Here is a 22388-nt window from a genome sequence, read left to right on the forward strand (position 1 = left end):
CATCATGGTGAGACTCCATCCATCTCTACAAAAAATACAAAAATTAGCTGAGCATCGTGGTGTGCGCCTACAGTCCCAGCCACTTGGGAGGCTGAGGCAGGACAATCACTTGAACTCTGGGAGGTGAAGGTTGCCGTGAGCCAAGATCATGCCACTGCACTCTAGCCTGGGCAACAGAGCGAGGCTCTGTCTCAAAAAAAAAAAAAAAAAAAAAAAGTTGGAGAACCAAGAGAAAGAGAAATGGACTGACGAATAGGCTCTCTCTCTTTTTTAATGATTCAGTCCCCGTACAGACTGCCAAAAATTGCCAACACCGACTATATTTCAAGTCGTCATGGCGGGGTATTGGGAAAAGTTTTCAATTAGCAATAATTGCGCCTCAGATAAACCTCATTGGCTACAATACTGCGACTGTGCAAAGCTAGGCTCTCTCTTGTGTCATTAGTTAACCTGTTGACAAGAGTGTGGGTAGCAGCCTACTCATGAGCTCACTGAAGAGGAGTCAAAGTGTAGACATGTTATGTTGTTGACTGGACATCAGAAAGCTTCAGATGCCAGAAGATGGCACAAACAAGGGAGACTGTGGTCTCACCTGGATTGAGGGCCAAACCACTCGTCCGGAGGTTGAGGGCAGGCAAACCTGCAAACAGAACTGGGAGTGGACGGCACATGCTTTAAGATGTGAAGCCGGGTGTGGGAGAGGCCATTTTTCAGTTATTTTCATGACCCATTCTGGAAGCAAGCTTGCAGGCAGACCAGAAACTGTGTGTGTCCAAATCACTCCGGGGTTTCTAATATAAAAACTTGTACACCTTATTTAATTCCCCAAAGAATGTTGGTGGGATTTTAATAAAGATAAAATAGTAAAACTGTAGGTATTAAAAAAGGGATTAGAAATTATTTAGGGAAAGAGAAAGGACAATTTGACCAGGAAGCTGGGGTGCGGTGGTGAGCTGGTGCTTATCTCACAGGGCCGTTATGAGGATTAAACAAGATAATTTGTGGAAAGCAATCTGCCTATTGTCCAGGACACAGATTAATATTAATCTCCTGTACTGTTTTCTTTTCTGTAGGCAATGGGTAACCACTGAAGCTTTTTTTTTTTTTTCCAGACCAAGTTTTACTCTTTTTGCCTAGGCTGGAGTACAATGGTGAGATCTCAGCTCACTGAAACCTCCGACTCCCAGGTTCAAGTGATTTTCCTGCCTGAGCCTCCTGAGTATCTGGGACTACAGTCGTTGGCCACCACGCCTGGCTAATTTTTGTATTTTTAGTAGAGATGGGGTTTTACCAAGTTGGCCAGGCTGGTTTTGAACTCCTGACCTCAGATGATCCACCTGCCTGGGCCTCCCAAAGTGTTGGCATTACAGGTGTGAGCCACTGTGCCGGGCCCACTGAAGCTTTTTAAGAGAGGCAATGGGGCCGGGCACGGTGGCTCAAGCCTGTAATCCCAGCACTTTGGGAGGCCGAGGCGGGTGGATCACGAGGTCAAGAGATCGAGACCGTCCTGGTCAACATGGTGAAACCCCGTCTCTACTAAAAATACAAAAAAAATTAGCTGGGCATGGTGGCACATGCCTGTAATCCCAGCTACTCAGGAGGCTGAGGCAGGAGAATTGCCTGAACCCGGGAAGCGGAGGTTGCGGTGAGCCGAGATCGCGCCATTGCACTCCATCCTGGGTAACAAAAGCGAAACTCCGTCTCAAAAAAAAAAAAAAAGAGGCAATGAAATGGTCAGAATTCTGTTTAAGGAAAATTGTAGGTTCAGCAATAACAGAAGCAGCAATTTGAAGTTTAAGAACATTTGCATTTGACCTGGCAGCAACTGTGGGTCCCAAGTTGTTTTAAGCCACTTAGGAGGCTGAAAACATTCATATGCAAATCTCTGAACTCAAGAAAATAACTTCCTCTTAACCTTAGTCCTGGCCATTAGGAACATTTTCTTCTGAGCCAAAGAATCTCATACTTTCAGGTTTACACTTAAGACATCTTCTTAGGATTAATTGTAAATCCCTTAGATGCAAAAATAGTCACTTACTTTTATTCTTATTTCCACAGAACCTAACAGAACTGGACAAGAAGCAAGACCTAAGGTAACTGTGTGCTGACTTTATTCCCAGTGGTTTTCCTTGTCTTAACAAGCTAGGCAGAATCTGTGAGCATTGTGTGCTAGGCAGACGAGGACCCGCTTAAATCGAAAACTATGTTGAGAAAAATGCTACCTCCTCTAAAGCAATATGAATGGTAGTGGTGGTTATTCCCTCAAATGAGTCTTTTTGGAATATGAGAACTTGTTCCAGTGAAGCTATCACTGCTTAAAACATTTTTGGATCTTCCTTTCCTTTGCGGAAAGAAAGATTACGCTAAGGGGAAAGAGAGATTACGGTAAGATGAAAAGGATGGACTCAGGTGCCCTGGCGTCATTGGGGTTTGATCACATCTCCTCTACTTAGAAGCGACGTGGCCTTCAGCAAAGGAGTCTGCTATCTCGACTCTAAAAGGAGGATCTCCCTGGATGCCATGCTCACACCTCTAATCCCAGCACTTTGGGAAGCAGATGAAGGTGGATCACTTGATGCCAGGAGTTCGAGACCAGCCTGGCTAACATGGCAAAACCCTGTCGCCACTAAAAATACCAAAATTAGCAGGTGTGGGGGCACATGCCTGTAGTCCCAACTATTCGGGAGGCTGAGGCAGGAGGATCATTTGAACCTGGGAGGCCGAGGTTGCAGTGAGCCAAGATCGTGCCACTGCACTCCAGCCTGGGCGACAGAGTAAGACTATGTCCTGCCCCCGTCCCCCGCCCCCAAATTAAATCAAATGATGGGTTGACTTTATTCTCAACAGGACAAAATTCATTTGTATTGTCAAGGGCAGAAATCATTTGCATAGCAAGACAAGAAATACATCATTATAAGTTTTCCATGAATCAACTTGGACTCCTATAGAGTTGTAAAATAATCTATTTAAAGACAAGGGCACACACCCCACAGGGATCATTACATGGAAAGGATAGCCAGTAATCTTTTGCTCATTCCAAAACCTCAGTTTTCCTTGCATAGGTTTCTTGTGGATATTTACAAATTAATCTACTTTAAAAACAGCTTAGGCTGGGCACGGTGGCTCACGCCTGTAATCCCAGCACTTTGGGAGGCTGAGGCGGGTGGGTCACGAGGTAAAGAGATCGAGACCATCCTGGTCAACATGGTGAAACCCCATCTCTACTAAAAATACAAAAAATTAGCTGGGCATGGTGGTGAGTGCCTGTAATCCCAGCTACTCAGGAGGCTGAGGCAGGAGAATTGCCTGAACCCAGGAGGTGGAGGTTGCGGTGAGCCAAGATCGCGCCATTGCACTCCAGCCTGGGTAACAAGAGCGAAACTACATCTCAAAAACAAACAAACAAAAAACAACAAACACAGCTTAATGCATAAACTTGTAAATTAAATATTCTAATTGCCTGCAGAATCTCCAATATATATTTGAGACAAGGTCTTGCTCTGTCACTCAGACTGGATTGCAGTGGTGAAATCATAGCTCATTGCAACCTAACCTCTTGGGCTCAAGCAATCCTCTTACCTCAGCTTTTCAAATAGCTGGGACTACAGAGATACACAAGCATGCCAGGCTAATTGTTTTATTCTTTGTAGAGACAGAGGCTCACTATGTTGCCCAGGCTGGTCTGGAACTCCTGTGCTCAAGTGATCCTCTCACCTTGGCCTCCCAAAGTTGCTGGGATTGCAGGTGTGAGCCTCAAGCATGGGCCAGTACATCTCTTTGAATACCCCCAATAGTTGTTTTTTAGCCACTGAATAAATACCCAATTTTTTGGAAATAGCTACGGTATTTGAAACCAAATCTGTTAAATAAGTACAGAATACAGATTTTGCATTTTTTAAAAAAACAAAGGTTTTTTTTTTGACAATATGAGGGCTTTCATACCTAGCTGATTAGATGCATTTGAAAAATCAGTTCTTAAAGAATTCTAGCTGGGCGCGGTGGCTCAAGCCTGTAATCTCAGCACTTTGGGAGGCCGAGGCAGGTGGATCACGAGGTCGAGAGATCGAGACCATCCTGGTCAACATGGTGAAACCCCGTCTCTACTAAAAATACAAAAAAATTAGCTGGGCATGGTGGCACGTGCCTGTAATCCCAGCTACTGAGGAGGCTGAGGCAGGAGAATTGCCTGAACCCAGGAGGCGGAGGTTGCGGTGAGCCGAGATCGCGCCATTGCACTCTAGCCTGGGTAACAAGAGTGAAACTCCTTCTCAAAAAAAAAAAAAAAAAAAAAAAAAAGAATTCTAAATGGGATATTTGGCTTCCCAAGATAAATTACCTAAAGAACACTATATGAAGAATTGACATATGATGTGTTTGCTTAAAAATGCACTCTGTGGCCAGGCATGGTGGCTCATGCCTTGTAATCCTAGCACTTTGTGGGGGCTGAGGCAGGCAGATCACTTGAGGTCAGGAGATCAAAACCAGCCAGGCTGACATGGTGAAACCCCGTCTCTACTAAAAATACAAAAATTAGCTGGGCGTTGTGGCATGCGCCTGTAATCCCAACTACTAGGGAGGCTGAAGCAGGAGAATCACTTGAACCCAGGAGGGGGAGGTTGCGGTGAGCTGAGATCACACCATGGCACTCCAACCTGGGCGACATCTCAAAAACACAAAAACAAAAATGAAGTACTCTGCAAGCTTCCTGGCTAACACTTGTACATCACAGGGGGAAGTTTGATGTCTCTGAGGGTGATGCAAAGCCAGGCAGCCTGCTGGGGTGTGAGCATGGCGTGTTTACACACAGCAAGGTCACAGCTGACGGACGATGACCGCGGTGGGGAAACCCACACAGGAGCCTGCAAGCACATCTCAGGGAGAGTGGACTTGCTAGGGGTAAGTGTATGGTAAAGGATGATGCCATCACTTGATAAAATGTTCTGTCATGCTTCCACTGGTGAGTTGCTAACAATAAAGCGAAACGCTCACCACGAACCAAAGTTAAAATCAATGTTAACCAAGCCACACCATTTCCTGTTCACTTGGTTTTGAAATTCAACTTCCTTATTTAAAAATGACATATCAAAACCAGTCTTCCCTTAAAAAGGTAACTTAGGAAATGGAGCAATTTATTGTGGCTTTAGAGGATGTAAACTACTCCGTGCAGCTGGGCATGTACAGGGCAGCAGCTGGAGGCCCGAGGACACAGAGCCGTCACTCAATGTGGTCCCCAGGCCAGCAGCAAGGGCATGACGTGGGAGCTCCTTAGAAAGGCAGGATCCTGGACCCCACTGTTTCAGAACGTACATTTCAAGGCAGGCTCCAGGTGATGGGATGCACATTAAGGCTGAGGAAGCACTGTTTAGGTAACAGCTCGGGTCTCTGGGCTTAGCACCACAGGGAGAACATGACAAGGAAATGGAGACTTGGGTTATCACCTCAAGCTTACCACTAAATTCCTGATTCCCACAGACCTGTCTACTTCTCAGGACTGTGGGATCTCTGTATTAACAAGGTCCTGTAAGATCTGGGTCCAGTCTGCCTCAGACCTTATCCTGCACGACTTTCGATTTTGAATTAGGCTTTCTAGCCAGGCCCACATCCACCTCCGGTAGGCTTGTTTCTGCCTCAGGATCTTTGCACCGGCTGCCTTCTCTGCCTGGAATGCCCTTCCTTTTGACTTCTGCACTGTAGCTCCTTCCTGTTCATCAGATCTCAGCCTAAATGTTCTCTCTCCAGTGAGACCCTCCCAGACCACCCAGTCCAGTGTCGCTGGTAAGTCACACAGTTCTAATTCTCCGCAAGGCACTTCTCACTCTATCCAAGCAGGGACTCAATGTCTTACTCTTGGTTGTAGCTCTGGTGCCTTGAACTCTGCCTGGCACACTGCGTGCTCAGTGCACATTTGTTTAACAAGTAGCTGAAGGCGGTAAGGACAATGCACGAGTATCAAATACTTCTGTCAAGAAATAAAACCTCCCTAGGCTGCGCAAGATGGCTCACGCCTGTAATCCCAGCACTTTGGAAGGCCGAGGCAGGTGTATCACCTGCAGTCAGGAGCTCTGGACCAGCCTGGCCAACATGGAAAACCTGTCTATACTAAAAATACAAAGAATTAGCCAGGAATGGTGGCAGAGGCCTGTAATCCCAGCTACTCAGGAGACTGAGAGAGAATATCTTGAACCCAGGAGGCAGAGGTTGAAGTGAGCTGAGATTGGCCATGGCACTCTAGCCTGGGAAATGAGCAAAACTCCATCTCAAAAAACAAACAAACAAAAAACCCTCCCTTGCTTTCCCCTACTGATTTCTCCTGGAAATGACAGCAATGTTACCCCGATTGCTCCTGTAGCCCGTATCCTGCAAATGAAAATCTGCCAACTTCATCAAGGAAGAATGGAGTGCAGGCTGTTTTTTATCGTGTTTCACGGAATGATTGTTCATTCACTGCCTATACAGCCTTCCTTCCAGTATCACTGTGAGACTGCATGCACATTAGGTTCATTTCACCCATTCCCCTTGAAAACGTGAAGGACTTAAACCAGAAAAGCAGCCACAGATGTCACAATGCAGGATGGTTAACATCGCTCTGCTAACAGTGCCTTGGCCAAGGACAGCCAGATGGCCTGGAGGCTGGCTTGGCAAAGCCGCTGGGGAGTTGGGGAGGGCTGTGGGTTAACAGCAGGGAGCACAGACTTCATTAGACTGCAAGCCGGAGACGTCCAGAGGTGCCTTCTGCCGCAGAATGGAAATTTAATAATGGTTTATTGGTTTAGTTGTGATTTTCAGTTAAGCATGACGGAAATTGGTTTTAAGTCCAATATCAGAGGCTCTAAAACGTTAGTTCACACAGTCTAATGATATATGACGGGAGAAGGCTGCAGCTGTTTTCTTTAATCTATTTACAATCTTCCCAGCAGAAAGGCTAAATGAATGCTCCTGCCATTGTCAGGTCAGGGCTAAATGCAGCCCCGATTACAGGCAGCGATGCCCTCTTAGGAACTACGTCTGCCTGACTTTCCTTAGCTCAGAAACTACTACAAAGGGAAAAGGCACCGAGAGCCTCTGAGGCTCTGCCAAATGTGCAGAATAAACAGAGCAATGGCCCCACCTGCTGACATGGGCTGAAACAGCAGACAGGACGTGCGGCAGCAGGAACTATCCTGCCTGGAGCTCCTCCTCACGCCCGCCACCCGCAGCACTGCTGAGGAATGTCTGATGCTTAGTGAACTTCTTTATTATTGTCCTCAGGCACAAGGTGAAATGAGGGCTTTCGAGTATTTAGGGTTCCAGGTCTTCACCCTTGTTTATTTCTAGTTTTAAATCAGTTGGACGGCTCCAGATGCAACCAGAGGTGCAATGGTTTTGTATCGGATCAAGTGCTGGGAGCCCTTCTCCAGGTCAATCACGTAGTCCCTGAAAAAGAAGGAAACACATCTGCCTGCAGAGCTCGGCTGCCCTCCGTCGGGAGGAACGTGCCCACGGTGAAAGACGCACGTCACTCACCCCTGCTCATCCGTGTCTGGTTCTACCAGTATGTTTTCTTGTCGTTCTCTCACTCTCAAAAACACGTAAGAATCTAGATCTGGTTTGGGAACTGCCAGGAAAACATAATATGATCAGGAAATGCTTGGCTGATGAAGTCAATAAAGGAAAACTTGCTAGGATGAATGGTATGGCACACTCAGGGTTCAGATAGAAGCCCAGCCCATTCCAACTCTTCCAAGATGCAGACAGAGTGGCTGACCAGGGAGGGAACTGGACATGGATGGGGCCTTTTGTTTTTCTCACGCAGGCTCAGTAAAATGACCAATTCAGGGTTTCACAAGTTTGCTATGGGTCTGACTTGCTCCTGGTGTTATGGGCTAAACCAGGCGTCCCCAAACAACGGCCAGTGGGCTGCACGCAGCCCCCTGAGGCCATTTATCCGGCCCCCGCCGCACTTCAGGAAGGGGCACCTCTTTCATTGGTGGTCAGTGAGAGGAGCACAGTATGTGGCGGCCCTCCAATGGTCTGAGGGACAGTGAACTGGCCCCCTGTGTAAAAAGTTTGGGGACGCCTGGGCTAAACTGTGCCCCCCAAAATTCGTAAGTTGAAGTCCTAACTCCCAGTACTTCAGAGGGGGCCTCTATTTGGAGACATGGCTTTTAAAGAGGCAATTAAGTGAAAATGAGGCCAGCAGCGTGGGCCCTAATCCAATCTGACTGATGTCTTATGATAGTAGGTCAGGCACAGTGGCTCACGCCTGTGATCCCAGCATTTTGAAAGGTTGGAGGATCAGTTGAGGCCAGGAGTTTGAGACCAGCCTAGGCAACATAGCAAGACTCTGTCTCTAACAAAAAGAATCTAAAAATAATAGCCAGGCATGGTGGCAAACGCCTATAGTTCCAGCTACTTGGGAGGCTGAGGCAGGAGGATCTCTGGAGCCAGGAGCGCAAGGCTGCAGTGTGCTATGACAGCGCCAATGCACTTCAGCCTGGGTGACGCAGCAAGACCTGGTCTCAGAAGAAAAAGGCAGCGGGAGGGAGGAGACTAGGACACACAGAGACTGCGATTAGTGACCTTATAAAAGTAGCCTGAGAGTCTGCTTGCCCCTTGCCCCTTCCCTTCTCTGTGAGGATACATGGAAGGTGGCATCTATGAGGAACAGGCGCTTGGCAGGCACTAAATCTGTGGGGGCCTGGATCCTGGACTTCCCGGCCTCCAGAACTCTGAGCAGCCGAAGGCACTAAGACCTTGGTCTATCGCCACAGGGTTGGGCGTGTGGCCCCCAACCCCAGCACAGGCTGGGCAGAGATGGACTTCCAGGGCTCAGGAGTACTGGAGCTCATGGCCTCGGCACATGAGCCTCAGCCTGTAGACAAGGCAGGCTCCAGTCCCCCGGTGGGCGTTTGTTCTGGTGTGGCAATTTTGCCTAAGGAGGTCTTGCTTGGATTTGGGGCATTGTGAAACACTGAGGAATATGGGCTTTATCTTGTAAGCCACCCCAGTGGGTTGATACGAGGTGATGGTCTCTGCCCATACCTCCCTTTCCTCACTCAGCAGCCCTCAGGGGCTGGCACCAAGAAGCAGGAGGAGGGGCTCTGGCCAAGCTCCCCTTCCCTGGCTCCCCTTCCTCCTCTCCCCACATCCTCCACGCTACTCCACTTCTGAGGCCACAGGGAATCACTGGAGGTCTCCCTGGCCTCCTGTTTCAGCCCTCCCCTCCAGCTGGACGGGCCCTGCGTGTTCTGGGATCTGTGAGGAAGAGACGGCCAGCCCCTTGGAACAGGGGCAGTGCTGGCGTGGCCTCTGCAGTATTGGCGCTCGGGACAGCTGGCACCTGACAGAGGCTCAGCGGATGGCTGCTGAAGGCAAACGCGGCCCCATGCCTGCATCTACCACCACCAGTGCAGCCATGGGGCTCAGTCCACCCCAGGGAACATGGAAGCAATGCTCAAACGCCTACCATTGCATCTGCTTTCTATGAGTTTTCTGGTTTTTAGCCAGATTCCTTCCTCTTTTCTGTTTATCTACATAATTATCTTTCCATATTTGGGTAAAAACAGTGAAGACAGGATCCCACCCACCCTGGGGCACCTGAGGATGGCTGGGCCGCCTGCAGGGAGATGTCCTGTTTACCTGCCCGGAAGAGGTCCACCTTCTGTAAGTTAGGGGGCATGTGCTTCAAGGCAACATTTTTCAGGTAAGTCTCTGTGTTTGCCATGAACCTGAAAAACACAAATTCAAATCGCTGTGGCAATGGCAGCAGTGCACAGGCCTCCAGGACGGGCATCATGCTGAACCAGCCAGATGCCACACGCCGACGACTCACTCACTCTCTGGCAAAGGCCAACTCTTCCGGGGAAAGGCTAGAAGGCTCCCCATCCCGGCGGGTTTTCTCCTTCTCAAGGACATGAGGGAAAAACTTCTCTATCTGTGAGGACAAAGCAAAATCTTCATGGAAACATCAGCAAAAGTCAAAGAGAAGAACGTGGTTAACATGAAGAGGGTTTACACAACCCTCCTGAGGAAGGACATGCGGCCTGGAGGTGGGATGGGGTGGGTGGACAGGCATACCATAAAAGACGTGACAGTGGCTCTGCGACACCCTTGCAGGTAAGCTGTGGACCTGGGGCTGGGGGACAGCTCAGATTGGGAGACTCCTAAGTGGCTGAACAAAGAAAGCTGACTCACTGGGTAGATGTCAAACTGTAGGGAAGTCTTTGGTGAAAGACCCTTGCCACAGTTCAATTAATGAAATTATCACATAAAGTTTTTTTTTTTTTTTTGAGAAGGAGTCTCACTGTGTCACCCAGGCTGCAGTGCAGTGGCACGATCTCGCCTCACTGCAATCTCCAGCTCTGAGGTTCAAGCAATTTTCCTACCTCAGCCTCCCAAGTAGCTGGGATTACAGGCACCCACTACCACACCCAGCTGATTTTTGTATTTTTAGAAGAGACAGGGTTTTGCCATGTTTGCCAGGCTGATCTTGAACTTCTGACCTCAGGTGATCCACCTGCCTTAGCCTCTCAAAGTGCTGGAATTACAGGCATGAGCTACTACACTGGCTGGTCATCACCAGCTTTGGTAAGCATGTCATCAAAAACCTTATGTGGGCTGGGTACAGTGGCTTATGCCTGTAATACCAGCACTTTGGAAGGCCAAGGTGGGTGTGATCACCTGAGGTCAGGAGTTCGAGATCAGCCTGGCCAACATGGTGAAATGCTGTCTTTTCTAAAAATATAAAAATTAGTTGGGCGTGGCGGTGGAGGCATGTAATCCCAGTTACTCCAAAGGCTGAGATAACAGAATTGCTTGAACTGGGGAGGCAGAGGTTGCAGTGAGCTGAGATCCTGCCACTGCACTCCAGCCTGGGTGACAGAGCGAGACTCCATCTCCAACAACAAAAAAAACAACGACCAAACAAAAACAAAACAAAGGGGCTGATGACATAAAGTATTAAGAGACAGCTGGCCGGGTGCGGTGGCTCAAGCTTGTAATCCCAGCACTTTGGGAGGCCGAGGCGGGTGGATCACGAGGTCGAGAGATCGAGACCATCCTGGTCAAGATGGTGAAACCCCGTCTCTACTAAAAATACAAAAAATTAGCTGGGCATGGTGGCACGTGCCTGTAATCCCAGCTACTCAGGAGGCTGAGGCAGGAGAACTGCCTGAACCCAGGAGGTGGAGGTTGCGGTGAGCCGAGATTGCGCCATTGCACTCCAGCCTGGGTAACAAAAGCGAAACTCCGTCTCAAAAAAAAAAAAAAAAAAAAAAAAAAAAAGAGACAGCTAATACATTAGGGGAAGAGATCAGGACCCAGAGACAAGGAAAATGGCCCAGTTTGATAAGATAAAGTTTAAGAGGGGGCCGGGCGCAGTGGCTCAAGCCTGTAATCCCAGCACTTTGGGAGGCCGAGGCGGGTGGATCACAAGGTCAAGAGATCGAGACCATCGTGGTCAACATGGTGAAACCCCGTCTCTACTAAAAATACAAAAAAAATCAGCTGGGCATGGTGGCGCGTGCCTGTAATCCCAGCTATTCAGGAGGCTGAGGCAGGAGAATTGCCTGAACCCAGGAGGCGGAGGTTGCGGTGAGCCGAGATCGCGCCATTGCACTCCAGCCTGGGTAACAAGAGCGAAACTCCGTCTCAAAAAGAAAAAAAAAAAAAGTTTAAGAGGGTAAGTATCAAGCCATGGAAATAGAGGACAGTGACTGGACGGGGAGTCCGCTCGTGTGATGCGGCTGACATTTACCAGCTTAAAATCCAGAATAAGAGAAACGATCATTCTGTTCTTCACAAACTTGGTCAAACTACAACTGGGATACTGTGTTTACTTTTAGGTAGTGTAATTTAAGGATAGAGACAAATCGGAACTTTTTTTTTTTTTTTTTTTTTGAGACGGAGTTTCGCTCTTGTTACCCAGGCTGGAGTGCAATGGCGCGATCTCGGCTCACCGCAACCTCCGCCTCCTGGGCTCAGGCAATTCTCCTGCCTCAGCCTCCTGAGTAGCTGGGATTACAGGCACGTGCCACCATGCCCAGCTAATTTTTTTTTTTTGTATCTTTAGTAGAGACGGGGTTTCACCATGTTGGAACTTTTTTTTTAGAGAAGAGATCAGGAGAGGAAATGGCTGGGACGGCTGAAATGATGTTTGCCTAGGAGAAGACTTCAGAGAGACTGTGGGCAGTCTCCAGATAGCTGAACATTCTCATGTAGAAGAGAGAATGTATTTTATTTGTAATAACTAAGGAGACACACAGAGCCAAATGAAAAATGTCAAGGAAGTAAGACTTTCCCAGGATTATAAAATAGGGATGTTTCACATTTCGGTTTTATAAGGTGGATGGCCACAAAGCTATAGGTGAATGTAGGTCATCCCGGTTCTTTAGATGCTGACATTGCCATCTGACAGACAAAATAGTTTTGGAAAAGAGTTCTCCTCTAGTCGGCATTCCGTATTCACCAATGCCAAGAACTCTCACTTCAGCAATGCCATGCTGTAACGCGAGGGGCCCCACTCACACGGCAGGTGAACAGACTAACAGTGTGTGCGGTGTCCCTGCTGTGGGCAAGACATGCTCCTCTGTGCTTCCCCGGAGCAATCTCTCGCCCTCCTTACACTTTAACTACACGGACACTGGGCTCTTAGCAGTGTCTTTGGGTCCTGGACCCTCCTGGGCTCAGCCCAACTTCTCCCCAGGACATTCAGTCTGCGTTCCAGACTGCGCTGCCTCCATCCCTCCAGGCATCTCCACGCCAAACCTTCATGAGGCGACACCGCAGGTAGCTGCTGAGGACGTAGCGGATCCTCTCCATCTCCATGTGGTGGATGCTGACCTTCAGGTCCTCCCTTTTGGCTCTCCTGAGATTTTCTTCCTATTAAACGAGAAACTAAAGTTGATAAAAAACATGTTCGACCATCATCACTGGCAACGTTGAGGACCCCAGACTATGTTTTGGTCCAAGGAAAACAAAAATATCATCATGTGAGTTTCCATTTTATCATTTTATGAAGTGTCAACAACAGTCATTTACTTTTAGAAAATGACCGTTTGAATAGGATCTGTTCAGCCAGAGTGTTCCAGAAGAACTCCAATCCGATTATAAAGGAGATAATTCAGCACACGGAAAAAGCAGTGTTAAAACAACAGCTGAGAAACTGTGTAATACCCACATTTTAGAGCTTCTCAGAAGGTGACAATGATTTATGCTCAGATCATCTAGGCTAGGGACCACAAACTGAAATGTCTGCAGGGGCCAGGTGGGGAGGCTACAAGAGCAGGGTAGGTAGTCAGGGGCCGTGGGCACAGGAAGCGCATGGATGGGGGGTTCTTATGCTGCTCTGAGGGTGGGTAGTCAGGGGCTGTGGGAGCAGGGAGCACATGGATGAGAGAGAGGGTAGTCAGGGGCCGTGGGAGAGGGAGTGCAGGGATGGGAGGGTGAGTAGTCAGGGGCCGTGGGAGAGGGAGTGCAGGGTTGGGAGGGTGCGTAGTCAGGGGCTGTGGGAGCAGGCAGTGCAGGGATGGGAGGGTGGGTAGTCAGGGGCTGTGGGGGCAGGGAGTGCAGGGATGGGTGGCTCTCGTGCTGCTCTGGTCAACTGTTCTCATGCAGAAATGCAAGATTTTAGACTTTTCATGGGTAGCCAGATATTTACAAGAACTCTCAAGCTTGATAAATGTAGACAACTAATTCAATGTTTTTTAAAGAACTGGACTGTGGGTCCAGCCAAACAAAACAGATTTGCTATCAGACCGCAATCCCTGTGTGTTGACCAAATGCTCTGACCTTCCTCCTCCTTTGTCAGCCCAAGACAAGCGGCTCTTACCATGTGCTCCAGCTGTTCCATGACACATTCTACAACCTCAGGCTTGCTCTCCAGCAGTTCAGGGGCAAACTTTTCATTCATCCAGGCCTAAAAGACAAATGCCAGAAAAAGTGAGTATCACCTACCATTGACATAAACAACCCTGTGAGCCAGCACATAACCCACGAAAACCAGCGATGACACAGGCAGAGAAAACTGTCTGCTGACAAGCTGGAAACACTGGAGGTGTTTTGAAGACAAACTACGTTTCGTAATTGCTTTCTCGTGTCTTGTTTTACTAGGGAGGCTATGTTCACAACCTTCTATTCAGCTGACACTCCTATAAACCCTTGCTTACTGCAGTTAGTATGACGCCTGGTGCTGAGAGTGACACCACCTGCTGTTCAAACAGTGCCTTTGCCAGGCAGCCCAGGCACACTGCTACTCCACCAGCTCCTTCCCCACAGGGAGCGCCGCACCACGTCTATTCAGACAGAAATCAACACCCCACAATCCACACAGCTCTTCATTCCTAAAGCTCAGCGCACCTCACAAGTATTTTTCATTCATCATCATCATGTCTCAGGGAAAGTAGATATAGTTATCCTCACCTTATTGCAAAAATGTAGATTAATTTACTAATGGCCCCAAAGTACACAGGATCACAATAGAAACAGATGCTCATCTATTGATGGAGTTTTGGAGCCAGAGGTTAAAACTCTAATTTATGACTCAGGCCCAGCTGTTTGGTTCATTTTAGAGATTCCCAAGGCTTAGAGAACTGAAATATCTCTAAGTGACTGAGGAAAGCTATACTTATCTTTCAATTACAGGAAATGTAGTTTTAGCATAGCTCAGAATTACATGCTGACCAGGCTCAACTTATTTTTTTCTGACGTCCTTGAGCGTCTGCTTCTCCCTGTGATCACCATCAAGACATATTACTAAATGCCGGGTATCGCTACTGTCATAAGTGTTTGTGAAGAGTCTGAGCATCTGTAACAGTCCTGCAGACTGAAACAAAGAAACAAACAAAAAACCCCTGCATAATGCATGAGAAAACATCCTATTTTCTGGAGGGCTTATTAAGAGCAGTATTTCTTTGTAATTGACTTTTATTAAATAGAGAATTTTTACTTATTTATTTTTGAGACACAATCTAGCTCTTTCGCCCAGGTGGGAAGGCAGAGGCAGGACACCGGCTCACTGCAAACTCTGCCTCTCAGGTCCAAACAATCTCCTGCCTCAGCCTTCTGAGTAGCTGGAAATTATAGGCTAATTTTCATATTTTTATTAGAGATGGGGTTTCACCATGTTGGCCAGGCTAGTCTCGAACTCCTGATCTCAAGTGATCCACCTGCATCAACCACCCAAAGTGCTGGGGTTACAGGTGTGAGCCACTGTGCCCGGAAAAACTATAAGAACAACGATATAAACACTAGTGTACATACTTCATTAGAGAATTATCATTACTTTAAAAGTCCCTGTGTGTCTTTCCTTCCTGAGAGGTAATCATTAGATTGCATTTCCTGTTTAATTTCCTTTATGGTCTCACTACATTTGTTCCCTACAGAATACCTTCCAACTTGTTCATGACAGGATGTTAAAAGAAAATGATAATGCTTGTCTGGTACACTGGGGTAGCGTTGGGAACAGCTTCATTTACATTATGAAATTATGGTAATAAAGCATAAAACATTAGGTGGAAGTTTATATTAATATAAAACTTTCACATAAATCTTTCCAAAATTTGTACTGAGAAATTTGCATCTAAATCCAATCTTTTTTAAAAAACTCAGGTTTTGGCCGGGCGCGGTGGCTCAAGCCTGTAATCCCAGCACTTTGGGAGGCCGAGGCGGGTGGATCACGAGGTCGAGAGATCGAGACCATCCTGGTCAACATGGTGAAACCCCATCTCTACTAAAAATACAAAAAATTAGCTGGGCGTGGTGGCGCGTGCCTGTAATCCCAGCTACTCAGGAGGCTGAGGCAGGAGAATTGCCTGAACCCAGGAGGCGGAGGTTGTGGTGAGCTGAGATCGCGCCATTGCACTCCAGCCTGGGTAACAAGAGCGAAACTCGGTCTCAAAAAAAAAAAAAAAAAAAAAAACTCAGGTTTTATGCTTGATATGGCTACATCTGGCTCCTGACCACACAGTGGCATGATAATGGCTCACTGCAGCCTTGACCTCCAAGGCTTAAGTGATCCTCCTGCCTCAGCCTCCAGAGTAGTTGGAACTACAGGTGCATACCATAAAGCCTGGCTAATTTTTAAAATCTGTTTTATAAAAATGGGGTTTTGCCATGTTGCCCAGGCTGGTCTCAAAACTCCTGGCCTCAAGACATCCTCCTGCCTTAGCCTTGGGATTACAGGCTCGATCCACTGTGCCTGGCTCCCGATCAAAATCCTAAATGCCAATCTGTTCATTATTGTTATGGGCTAGATTGTGTCCCCCCTCAAAAATCAACCTAATTTCCAGGACCTCAGACTGTGACTGTATTTGGAGATGGGGGTCTTTAAAGGGTGATTAAGTTAAAATGAGGTCATTAGGATGGCCCCTAATCCAGTAAGACTGGTGTCCTAATAAGAGGTAATTTCAACACAGACACACGAGAGGGAAGACCATGTGAGGACACAGGGAGAATACAGTCACCCACAAGCCCAAGGCCGAGGCCTCAGAGGAAGCTAACCATGCCGGCCCTTTGACCCAGCTTCTAGAATTAAGAAAATAAAGTTCTATTTAAACCACCCAGTTTTTGGGACTTTGCTCCGCAGCTCTAGCAAACTAAAACAATCACAAAATGAGCAACTCTGCACTATAGGTAATAACTTTTAAATCACTTTTGACAGGCATTAAAGGGCATCGTATATATTCTCCTGGAGCTGTGCTCATCAGTGGCCCTGTCAGGCTGTACCTTCAGCTGTGGCACACAGCATAAGAGGCTGGATTTGCCTGTGGCAGCTGTGTGGGTGGTGGGTCACTTCCTTGGCTGTACTCAGGGCAATGCACTGAAGCCTCGAGCATGAGATGTTACTCCAGCTTACCCACTGCCAAACTGGAGCTGTGCTGTCAGACTCCCCCCGCCCCATCATCTAGCTGCCTTTCCAGGACCCCTGATGCTGCTCCCTTGAGAAAGCAACCAGCCTGGGGCTCCTGCTGGCGCTCCTCACAGTCTGAGGTCCTGGTAATAGAAGCTATTTACGACAAACCAACAGCCAGTATCATATTGAATGGGCAAAAACTGGAAGCATTCCCTTTTGAAATCTGGCACTAGACAAGGATGCCCTCTCTCACCACTCCTATTTAATATAGTGCTGGAAGTTCTAGCCAGGGCAATCGTGCAAGAAAAAGAAATAAAGCGTATTCAAATAGGAAAGGAGGAAATCAAATTGTCTCTATTTGCAGATGACATGATTGTATATCTAGAAGACCCCATCATCTCAGCCCCAAATCGTCTGAAACTGATAAGCAACTTCAGCAAAGTCTCAGGATACAAAATCAACGTGCAAAAATTACAAGCATTCCTATACATCAATAACAGACTTAATGAGAGCCACATCAAGAACAAACTACCATTCACAATTGCTACAAAGAGAATAAAATACCTGGGAATACAACTAACAAAGGATGTAAAGGACCTCTTCAAGGAGAGCTACTCAACGAAATAAGAGAGGACACAAACAGATGGAGAAACATTCCATGTTCACGGTTAGGAAGAATCAGTATCGTGAAAATGGCCATACTGCCCAAAGTAATTTACAGATTCAATGCTATCCTCATCAAGCTACCAATGACCTTCTTCACAGAACTGTAAAAAAACACCTTAAATTTCATATGGAACCAAAAGAGAGCCCACATAGCCAAGTCCATTCTAAGCAAAAAGAACAAAGCAGGAGGCATCACACTACCGGACTTCAAACTATACTACAAGGCTATAGTAATCAAAACAGCATGGTACTGGTACCAAAACAGAGACATAGACCAATGGAACAGAACAGAGGCCTTGGAGGCAACACCACACATCTACAACCAACCAATCTTTGACAAACCTGTAAAAAACAAGCAATGGGGAAAGGATTCCCTGTTTAATAAATGGTGTTGGGAAAACTGGCTAGCCATGTGCAGAAAGCAGAAACTGGACCCCTTTCTGACACTTTACACTAAAATTAACTCCAGATGGATTAAAGACTTAAACATAAGACCTAACACCATAAAAACCCTAGAAGAAAATCTATGCAAAACCATTCAGGACATAGGCGTAGGCAAGAACTTCATGACTAAAACACCAAAAGCATTGGAAACAAAAGCCAAAATAGACAAATGGGACCTAATCAAACTCCACAGCTTCTGCACAGCAAAAGAAACAGTCAGTAGAGTGAATCGGCAACCAACAGAATGGGAAAAAATTTTTGCAGTCTACCCATCTGACAAAGGGCTGATATACAGAATCTACAAAGAACTAAAACAGATTTGCAAGAAAAAAACAAGCCCATTCACAAGCGGGCAAAGGACATAAACAGACACTTTACAAAAGACGACATACATAGGCCAACAAATACATGAAAAAATCCTCATTATCGCTGGTCATTAGAGAAATGCAAATCAAAACTACATTGAGATACCACCTCAAGCCAGTTAGAATGGTGATCATTAAAAAATCTGGAGACAACAGATGCTGGAGAGGATGTGGAGAAATAGGAACACTTTTACACTGTTGGTGGGAGTGTAAATTAGTTCAATCATTGTGGAAGACAGTGTGGCGATTCCTCAAGGACCTAGACATAGAAATCCCATTTGACCCAGCAATCCCATTACTGGGTATATATCCAAAGGATTATAAATCGTTCTACTATAAGGACACGTGCACACGAATGTTCATTGCAGCACTGTTTACAATAGCAAAGACCTGGAACCAACCCAAATGCCCATCGATGATAGACTGGACAGGGAAAATCTGGCACATATACACCATGGAATATTATGCAGCCATCAAAAACAACGAGTTTGTGTCCTTTGTAGGGACATGGATGAAGCTGGAAACCATCATTCTCAGCAAACTGACACAAGAACAGAAAATCAAACACCGTATGTTCTCACTCATAGGTGGGTGTTGAACAATGAGAACACATGGACACAGGGAGGGGAGCATCACACACTGGGGTCTGTAGGGGGGAAATAGGGGAGGGACAGCGGGGGGTGGGGATTTGGGGAGAGAGAGCATGGGGAGAAATGCCAGATATAGGTGATGAGGAGGAAGGCAGCACATCACACTGCCGTGTGTGTACCTATGCAACAATCTTGCATGTTCTTCACATGTACCCCCAAACCTAAAATGCAATAAAAAAAATAGTAAGGATTATCATATAAGGCATAATTAAAAAATGATTTTAGTTTGGTTTTGTCACTCATGATACCACGCACGGCAGGAAAGAATGAAGAACAGTGAAGAGGCAAACAAGAGAGAATTCTGGAAAGGGGCAGTTAGAACAAGAGGGTAAGGATAATTACCACGAACAGCTCCTATTTAGTGAGTACTTATCACGTCAGACAGCATGCTGAGCACGTTACACACACTACCTCATTTCATCAACCAAAAACTCCAGTAAGTAAACACTTGTACGGTCTCCACTGTATTTTTTTTTTTTGAGATAGAGTTTCACTCTTGTTACCCAGGCAGGAGTGCAATGGCGGGATCTTGGCTCACTGCGACCTCTGGCTCCCGGATTCAAGCGATTCTCCTGCCTCAGCTTCCCGACCAGCTGGGATTACAGACGCCCACCACCACACCTGGCTAATTTTTGTATTGTTAGTAGAGACGGGATTTCACCATGTTGGTTAGGCTGGTGTTGAGCTCCTAGACCTCAGGTGGTCCGCTCGCCTCAGCCTCCCAAAGTGCTGGGATTACAGGTGTGAGCCACTGCTCGTGGCCCGTATTGTCTCCATATTAATTAATTAATTAATGAATTAACTTTTATTCTATTCAGTCTCCATAGAGACTGTCAAAAATTGCCAATGCCGACCATATTGCAAGTTGTCTTGGCGGGGTATTGGGAAAAGTTTTCAGTTAGCGATAATCGCATCTTGGATAAACCTCACTTGGCTACAATACTGCCACTGCGCAAAGCTTATTGTCTCCATTTTAAAGTCAAGCAACCGCGTGAGACAAACTCCCTAACTTGCTTAAGATCATGTAACAGAGGAGCGACACAGACAGATTTAAATTCAGATAGTCTGAACTCCTGTTACCAGAGCTTCCTGAGATATACTTGTAAAGAACACAGTTAACTGGCACATGGGAAATATGCAGTAAGTCACAGCTATTGTAACTAAAAGGAGAAATAATTCAGAAAGGATTTTAGATAAGCAGTGGACATATGGCAAACAGATGATTCAAGAAAAAACATGGTAGAACAAATTTTCCCTTAAAGGCATTTCAGCATTTTATTGCTAAACCGGCATTCTCCAGGGAAACAGCAGATGTTGAAGGGACTAAGATACAGATGTTAGAAGTGCCATCACACCTCTACAGTCCCTGAAAATATCAAGCAGACCCTCGCTCTGTGAATTGTTCACTGAATGTGCCCAAAGCTGTCCCTTACTGACCCCGCTCGGGGATGCTGTGTTTGATATGATGAAGTTTCTAACAGCGAATGTCCTTCGTGCCTCGAGTCTTCGTGTAGATGGTAAGATCCAGGCCCTGTTCTCCTGAAATAAGCCTCGAATTCCATCTCCTCATTTTGTGACCCCTGATACTCACAGGTGGACGAAATCAAAGGCTGACTGGAGCAAAGGGATTCGATCTGGGATGCTTACCTGCTCCAGCCTTTCGATGAGCTCTGCAGGAGTCAGGACCACCTCTTCACTGCCCCCATCAGAGTCCTGTCCCAGGAAATCTGGTTCTTCTGTCATCTTCTCCGAGACCAGGAACCTAATGAGAAGAAAAGAACCAATGCTCTGCAGTGCGTTTTCCATTTATTTGCAAGAATAGACATCTACCTGGAGAAGGGAAAGGTTTATTGCTGTTTCCTGGGGTTGTGGAGGCCCATGAGCAGGTGGCAAGAGAATGCAGGGGCTCTTAGTTTTCCGGTGTCTGCCTCTTCCTCCAAGGCTTAGGTCAGGTATCGGTTTCTCAAACGGGCCTCCCCTTTATAACTGTCCGCCAGGAACTGAGCACCTACCACGTCATACAATCACTATTCATTTCTTTGACTTTCTGGTAAAGGTCTTGTTTCTTAGGGTCGGGGTTCGTTTTAGTGCCTGGCACTAAGCACTGGGGACGAAATGACCTGGGGCGGGGTGGGGGGGGGGGGGTGGAAGCCCAGAGCTCAGCAGTGTTTGACTCCTATCAAGCACTTAACATCGTTGGGAGCTGGCCGGCTCACGCCTGTAATCCCAACACTTTGGGAGGCCGAGGCAGGAAGTTACCTCGAGCCCAGGAGTTCGAGACCAGCTTGGGCAACCTAGGGAGTTCCTGTCCCTAGAAAAATAAAAATTGTTAGGAGGATTAATCAATGCTAATTTCCCAGAGCCACAGGGCCCGGCGACACAGACCAGTCGGTGACCCCAAAGGCCTAAGGAGGTAGGTGGCGGGGACGAGGAAAGCCCCCGGGGTCGCAGGGAAACTGCGAGCGTCCCCCTCCCCTCCTCCCTCTCCGTGCCACCCACACAGGCCCGCCCTCGCCACACAGAGGTCTCACTCGACGCTCACGCGGGGACCTGGGAGACAGCGAGGCACTCCAGAGCAGCAGGTGGTTAAGGACGGGGAGTTCTGGGGACGCGGTCAGGGCACCCGGAAGCGGGAGGACAGCGGCGCAAACCGCTCAAGGCCTGCCCGGGACCAACTCGACTTCTCAGCTCCCGCGCAGCTCTCGGAAACTCTCCGCGCAGGCATCACGTCACCACGCATGGGCGACGCTGACCAATCACGGCGCGGGGGGAAGAACGCGGCTGTGTCATTGACCCCGCCCACTCGAGGGGCGGGGACTGTCTTCGCGGCGGCCCGCGGTCCCAGAAACCCCCGGAAAGGAGGCTGTGGGAGGCTGGTCCCTCCCGACTGGGCCGGCCGCTCGGGTGTGTGGTTCTGGCTGCACTACCCACGATCGTCGGGAGGGGGCGCCCCGCCACCGCGGCTGAGAGGAGCGGCGGTGCCCGTCCCGGGGCCAGCAGGGTGCCAGCGCCCGGGTACTGAATTCCTGGGGCGCTGGCGGGTCCCACCCAGAAGTGCGCTGTTGGAAGCAGGCCGCTGCAACCTCCTGGGTCGTCTCCACCCACAGCTCCCGTGGCTCTTTGGGTTCCTTCGTCTTTGCAGGGTTTCAGCTGAGGTCACTACGGTCATTGCCTTCAGAATCTCTTTTTTTCTTTCTTGAGACAGGGTCTCTCTCTGGTGCCCAGGCTGGAGTGCAGTGGTATGAGCACAGCTCACTGCAACGTCCGCCTCCGGGGCTCTAAGCGATCCTCCCACCCCCGTCTCTCGAGTACCTGGGACCACAGGCCAGCGCCACCACGCCCAGCTGTTTTAAATTTTATTTATTTATTTTTAAATAGAGCCGTGGGCGGGGAGAGCGGGGAGAGTTTTCCCTATGTTGGCCAGGCTGGTCTCGA

The 22388-nt window shown here is 47.8% G+C and overlaps 1 protein-coding gene and 2 non-coding genes across 6 annotated transcripts; all 3 read right to left on the reverse strand.

Annotated features, from left to right (window-relative positions):
* Positions 1–282: 282 nt before the first annotated feature.
* LOC120361571 (U4 spliceosomal RNA) lies at positions 283–423 on the reverse strand. The gene has a single exon (XR_005577747.1). It is a non-coding gene; the product is annotated as a U4 spliceosomal RNA (small nuclear RNA).
* A 6322-nt stretch (positions 424–6745) lies between these two features.
* GINS4 (GINS complex subunit 4) lies at positions 6746–21681 on the reverse strand. 4 transcript variants are annotated; one of them, XM_074383835.1, is made up of 9 exons: positions 21496–21681; positions 21213–21264; positions 20601–20715; positions 13808–13894; positions 12745–12858; positions 9816–9913; positions 9619–9707; positions 7504–7594; positions 6746–7413 (listed from the first exon to the last, which is right to left on the reverse strand). In XM_074383835.1, exons 3-9 carry the CDS (start codon positions 20694–20696, stop codon positions 7317–7319), a joined length of 672 nt encoding a protein of 223 aa, XP_074239936.1. In that variant the 5' UTR covers positions 20697–20715; positions 21213–21264; positions 21496–21681; the 3' UTR covers positions 6746–7316. The 4 variants fall into 4 exon arrangements, with proteins under 4 accessions (XP_074239936.1, XP_074239935.1, XP_003942445.1 ...); XM_074383834.1 differs by having other exon boundaries at positions 21485–21681; XM_003942396.4 differs by lacking the exon at positions 21213–21264.
* Positions 19772–19913, reverse strand: LOC120361552 (U4 spliceosomal RNA). Its single transcript, XR_005577730.1, has one exon. It is a non-coding gene; the product is annotated as a U4 spliceosomal RNA (small nuclear RNA).
* Positions 21682–22388: the final 707 nt, after the last annotated feature.

The sequence above is a fragment of the Saimiri boliviensis genome, chromosome 13 (assembly GCF_048565385.1).
Source record: "Saimiri boliviensis isolate mSaiBol1 chromosome 13, mSaiBol1.pri, whole genome shotgun sequence".
Classification (NCBI taxonomy): Eukaryota; Metazoa; Chordata; class Mammalia; order Primates; family Cebidae; genus Saimiri; species Saimiri boliviensis.